This window comes from Nothobranchius furzeri, chromosome 12 (assembly GCF_043380555.1).
Source record: "Nothobranchius furzeri strain GRZ-AD chromosome 12, NfurGRZ-RIMD1, whole genome shotgun sequence".
NCBI classification, from domain to species: Eukaryota; Metazoa; Chordata; class Actinopteri; order Cyprinodontiformes; family Nothobranchiidae; genus Nothobranchius; species Nothobranchius furzeri.
Genome location: NC_091752.1, coordinates 33831835 through 33837834, shown reverse-complemented (window position 1 = coordinate 33837834; position 6000 = coordinate 33831835). Strand labels below are relative to the sequence as shown.

At 37.2% G+C, this 6000-nt stretch overlaps 1 protein-coding gene across 2 annotated transcripts; it reads right to left on the bottom strand.

Annotated features, from left to right (window-relative positions):
• Nucleotides 1-284: 284 nt before the first annotated feature.
• LOC107376019 (otoraplin) lies at nucleotides 285-1884 on the bottom strand. 2 transcript variants are annotated; one of them, XM_015944901.3, is made up of 4 exons: nucleotides 1685-1884; nucleotides 1398-1537; nucleotides 709-819; nucleotides 285-608 (listed from the first exon to the last, which is right to left on the bottom strand). In XM_015944901.3, the coding sequence occupies exons 1-4, from the start codon at nucleotides 1809-1811 to the stop codon at nucleotides 585-587; spliced, it is 402 nt and encodes a 133-aa protein (XP_015800387.1). In that variant the 5' UTR covers nucleotides 1812-1884; the 3' UTR covers nucleotides 285-584. The 2 variants fall into 2 exon arrangements, with proteins under 2 accessions (XP_015800387.1, XP_015800385.1); XM_015944899.3 differs by having other exon boundaries at nucleotides 1655-1883.
• Between the last annotated feature and the right edge of the window lie 4116 nt (nucleotides 1885-6000).

Sequence of the window (6000 nt, the reverse complement as noted above, 5' to 3'; positions counted from 1 at the left end):
TAGGTCACTCCTGTTTACTGGTTTTGGTTCTGTAAACAACTGTGGAGCTTTTTGCCAGCTGGTGTCGAATTATAAATGCCGGAGCTGCAGCACGAGCTCGGAAACCCCACAGGCTTGCAGATTGCAAACAGTGACTACATCCCTCTTTGGTTTTTTTGAAAGGAGAAAAAAAAACAGCCGGCTAAAAATGAAATTTGATACAATGTAGTTTTCTTTCCAAGATGGTTGAGACATTAGACTGTTTTGTGATTATTTCACTGTAGAATTATATTTTGCTCCTTAAAGATTGCGTTTATAGTTTCATGGAAGAAGAATATTACTGTACCACACATGTATGTGTTCTTAAGCATCTAAGCAGCCGTCTGGAAAACTATTTATATATTTTTTCCTTGTATTGACACTAAAAAAATGTCAACTACCTTGAGCCCCACTTGTACTGTAGTTGGGTAGAGTCAACAGCAAGCGTATCAGCCACAAAAGATACTCAACATAAAGGTGGCAGGAAAAGATAAAGCGATGCACACACATGGGTTCGACAGAGCTTCGCCTAAATGGCATCCCTAAAAGGCTGCATCTGCCATGTCCTAATCACAGTAGAAGTCCATGTCCTGAAACAGAAGTGAAGCAGATGTTGATCATTATCTGTATATTAATTATGAAAGATTAGGAAATAGCATCAATTTGTCTGTAAAAGACAAATATACTCACAGTTGTTGGCATCTGGATCGTGTTTTCTGTGAACTTGTGTGTCTCCTTCACCACAGGTGAAGGGAAGTATCCAATCCTACCCATCTGGTCCACATACTGCTCACTGTAAACCTGAAAATAGTAATAATAATAATAATAATAATAATAATAATACATTGCACCAGTTATTTTTTGTTTGTTTTGTTTTGCAAAATACTTTTTTTCACTAAACTGAAAATAATGCAATGCTGGCTCTTTTCTGTCTAGTTTAACCCTTTGATGCGTAATGGTCACTACAATGGACAGGTACTCGAAATTGTTTTATTTCTTTATTTATTTATTTTGCTGTTAAGCACAGCTGTTGAAGACTTTATTGCATTTGAGCCCCTCCATTTGGACTTCAGTAAGTCAAGCCAACATATTTCGTGTTCAGAATGCACGCTGTCCACTGAGGTGGACATGTAATAAATTATTTGTAAATTATTAAATGTTACAAAAAATGTTTGTTGAAATTTGTTTCATTCACACCTATATATGAATGAAAAAAACTGTAAACAAAAATCATGGTTGAAGATTTCATAATTCATGCATCAAAGGATTAAAATAAATATTTAAGCAAATATGTTTCCAGAAATGTGGCTTTCACAAGCATCTAGAGGAAACATGTTTAAACATGTGCTTCTGTGATCAAATGAAAAAAATGTACATACACTTCCAGACCAGAAGACTCCAGTGCCATCTGGAGGTATGAGTTTAGAATACACATACACCATTTGACCTTTTTTGATGTTGATGAATCTGCAGTCCGGAGCTATGAAATCATCCAAAGCTGTGGCCATGGAAAGAACATCTATTGAAACAAAGGAAACATCTTTACTGTTTCAAAAATGCCACGTGCATTTTACATTTCTAGATTTAAAGTAATACTTTGTACACAAAACACTGACTCTGTAATGCCCAGACATACATGAACATTCTGCATCTTTGCAGATCTTACTGTCTGCTAGTTTGCCCATGAAGACGGCTGTTGTGCCCTGGTGCAGCAGTCCCACACAGAACAGAATCTTCAGAGGAAAATTCATTCTGATGAAAAAACAAAACAATGGAGAGCTGTGTGTAAACATGATTAGGTTTGAAGAAGCTAGAGATCACAATACTTCAAAACATTTCTTTCAGCCAAGGCAAAATGGGCGGAGCCCTTACATCACATGAAACTTAACCAATCAGAATTGAGCTTCAGAAATTCCAGACTCTGGAACTGCTCATTACTGGTGAGCCTGACCTTTTCACATCCCACTCTCTTTGCTGTATGAAGCATTTACAGGCCACATGCAAGTTTGGAAAATATTTTGGTTGATTTTATTGTCTTTTGCTGTAAATGAGCTAAACCAAAAGCTAACGCACATGAATCAAACACAAATTTAAAACTGCAGACAGACAGCTAAACATTATTCAATTAAATTCAATTTTATTTCAAGCGCACAAAAAGAAAAAGAAAGAAAAACAATCCACAATGTATCGAACATAAAACATTTTGTAAAAAGAAAAAAGGAAAACATGACATTTTTATAGTCACTGCTGCTTGAAATGGAGTGGGCTGAAGTTTAACTCTTATTACTTCCCACCCCCTTTCAAATTCTAATATAAAATTGTAGTACATTAATTGTATCCATACATTTTACAAAACCAAAAACACTATTGGGGCGACGGTGGCAGAGGAGTTAAGTGCTCGCCCGTAATCGGAAGGTTGCTGGTTCGAGTCCCGCTCAGTCTGTCGCTGTTGTTGTGTCCTTGGGCAAGACACTTAACCCACGTTGCCTGCTGGTGGTGGTCGGAGGGACTGGTGGCGCCTGCTGGTTCGAGTCCCGCTCAGTCTGTCGCTGTCGTTGTGTCCTTGGGCAAGACACTTAACCCACGTTGCCTGCTGGTGGTCGGAGGGACTGGTGGCGCCAGTGCTCGGCAGCCTCGCCTCTGTCAGTGCACCCCAGGGCAGCTGTGGCTACATTGTAGCTTATCCCCACCAGTGTGTGAATGTGTGTGTGAATGGGTGAATGACTGATTGTGGTGTAAAGTGCCTTGGGGGGTTATAGGACTCTAGAAGGTGCTATATCAAATACAGGCCATTTACCATTTATATTACTTTATACAAATTTTTCCAACAGAACTTTCTCCCAGTCATACATCCTCATTAACTTTACATTTCCACTTCATTGCCCTTCATTTTTATAACTCAAAAAAAAAAATCTTTAAATCTCTCCCTGCATTGTTTTATGCTTATACATTCCTTACGCTTTATATTTAAGTTATTCCACAATTTCACCCCATGTACAGAAGCACAAAAACTCTTCTTCCTACTAGGTGCCATTGGCAATATAAAATTTTGTCTTCCTCTTAACACGTACTCTCCTTCCCTCTGAGTAAATATTTTTGAACATTAAGAGGTAAGTCATTACACTTGGCCTAAATGAAATTTGAACAGTCTGTAGATCCACTAGATCTTTAAATTTTAATATTTTGGACTCCAAAAAAGTGTATTGAGCTGTAAAACCCGCTCCATGAACAATCCTTAAAACTCTCTTCTGTAAAATAACAAGTGGCTGCACTGATGTTGCATAATTATTTCCCCAGACTTCTGCACAATACGTGAAGTAGGGCAAGACCAATGAACAACAGAGCATACGTAGAGACTTCTGATTTAAAACTTTCCTTGCTCTACTGATTATTGCTATACTCCTGGACACCTTGCTCCTTACATGGCTAATGTGAGGTTTCCAGTTCACTTCACTATCAGTTAGAACTCCTAATAATTTTATTTCCTTAACATTTTCAGTATTCACTCCGCCTATTTTAGCTTAAATTTTCAAATTGTTTCAACCACTTCCAAACATCATTAATTTTGTTTCTTTAAATTTAATGATAATTTGTTTGTATCAAACCATAATTTGATCTTTTCTAATTCCGTATTTATCTCCTGCACTAACAATTGAAGATCACTGCCTGAGCAGAAAATATATGTGTCATCGGCAAACAACTTCAGTTTAACTGATACTGACACTTTACATAAATCATTAATATAAATAAGAAACAATATTGGACCCAACACTGCCCCCTGTGGAACACCACAAGAATTTTCCAAACTATCAGAACAATAATTTCCCTATTTCACAAACTGCCTTCGCTTGGTCAAATAACTTTTAATCCAATCTAAAGCCTTTCCTCTAATACCATAACATTCTAGTTTTCTTAATAAAATATCATGATTAATGGTATCAAACGCTTTCTGTAGATCGAGAAATATTCCAATAGTGTGCATTTTATTGTCTAGTGAGCTGGTTATTTCTTCTACAGAATCTAACAATGCAAGTGATGTTGCTCTTTTTGCTCTAAAACCATACTGGCATTCATTGAGTACACCATTTTTTTCTAAAAAGTAATTAAGACAAGAGATAAAAAGTTTTTCGAGAATTTTTGAAAATTGTGGGAGCAGGGAAACAGGTCTGTAATTTGTACACTGATGTTTATCCCCAGATTTATAGAGTGGAATAGCCTTAGCTGTTTTCATTTGATTAGGAAATGTACCAGATTCAAAAGATGTATTATAAATGTAGGCAAGAGGTTTCGAAATGGCATCAGTAACATTTCTCACTACCATCATATCAATATCGTTGCAATCATTTGATGTTTTGTTCTTACATTTCAAAACATTTCGAATTATCTCGCTTTCCTCCACTGGAGAGAGGAACATCAAATTTAAATTTCTTTCAATAAAACTACAACCATATTGATCATTTATAGGGTCAGAAATTGTTTATGCCAGCTCTTTCCCAATCCATCCATCCATTCATTGTCTGAACCCGCTTGTCCATGTGGGGTTGTGGGGGGGCTGGTGCCTATCTCCAGCGGTCAATGGGCAATCAGGCGGGGTACACCCTGGACAGAGAGCCAGTCCATCGCAGGGCAACACAGAGACACACAGGACAAACAATCATGCACATACACACACACTGAAGGACAATTTAGACAGACCAATCAACCTAACAGTCATGTTTTTGGACTGCGGGGGAAGGCCGGAGTACCCGGAGAGAACCCACGCATGCACAGGGAGAACATGCAAACTCCATGCAGAAGGATCCCGGGCTGGGAGGCAAACCCAGGACCTTCTTGCTGCAAGCCAACAGCTCTAACCACTGTGCCACCGCGCAGCCCCCTCTTTCCCAATATTTTTGAAAAATACATTGAAAGTATTTGCCACCTCATTCATATTATAAGTATTATTGTCTCCCATATTAAAATATTTAGGATAACTTAACTTTCCAGAAAATGTATGCATTACCTTATTTAATATTTTCCAAGTTTCTCTTAATTCAGATATATTGCACTCTATTAATCTATGATAATAATCTTTCTTAGCATTTCTCAAAATGTTAATTAATTTGTTTTTATATTTTTTATACTTATTTTCTGCCTCTTCTGATCTATATTTCAAGAACAACTTATAGTAATTCTTCTTCTTTTTTATAGCATTTTTTAATCCCTTTGTGATCCAAGGATGTCCTTTGTTCTTTGAACTTAAACATACTTTTCTCATTGGGCAATCCTTATCATACAGTTTTTTAAATATTTTCATAAACTCGTCATAGGCCTCATGAACATTGCTCTTATCATATACCTCATCCCAATTTTGTGCCAATAAATCATTCTTAAATACTTTCATAGATTTCTCTGATCTTAATCTTTTATAGGTAGTTCTTAATGAGGCTTACAGTTGCTGTCAATCCCTGTAAAAACAGGCGAATGATCACTGATGTCCCCTATTAATATTCCACTTACTGCATCACTGAAGATGTCATTTGTTAGAATATTGTCAATTAATGTAGTACTGTATGTCGTTATCCTCGTAGGTCTGGTGATTTTGGGATACAAATTTAGGCTATGAATTGTGTTAATGAAATTCTCTGTTAATTTATGTTTATTTGGATTAAGCATAAATTTAAATCTCCACAAACAATAATTGTTTTGCCTGCTTTTTAGCATATCCCGACGGTGACCAAACTTTGTTTTCCAGTGTTATCTTTTGTCCTAAAGCATTTGAATAGAAATAGGTGGTGTTATTTCAGAAGGTGTGGAAAATAAACTCAAGGTGTATTTGTTTTTCAGACTTGTATTGTTTAGAGTAGGATTGGATTTTTCTTTCTGTGGTACATCCATCCATCCATTTTCGGCTGCTTACCCAGGGTGGGGTCACAGGGGCAGTAGCCTAAGCAGGGAGGCCCAGACTTCCCCCTCCCTAACCACTTGGACCAGCTCCTCCGG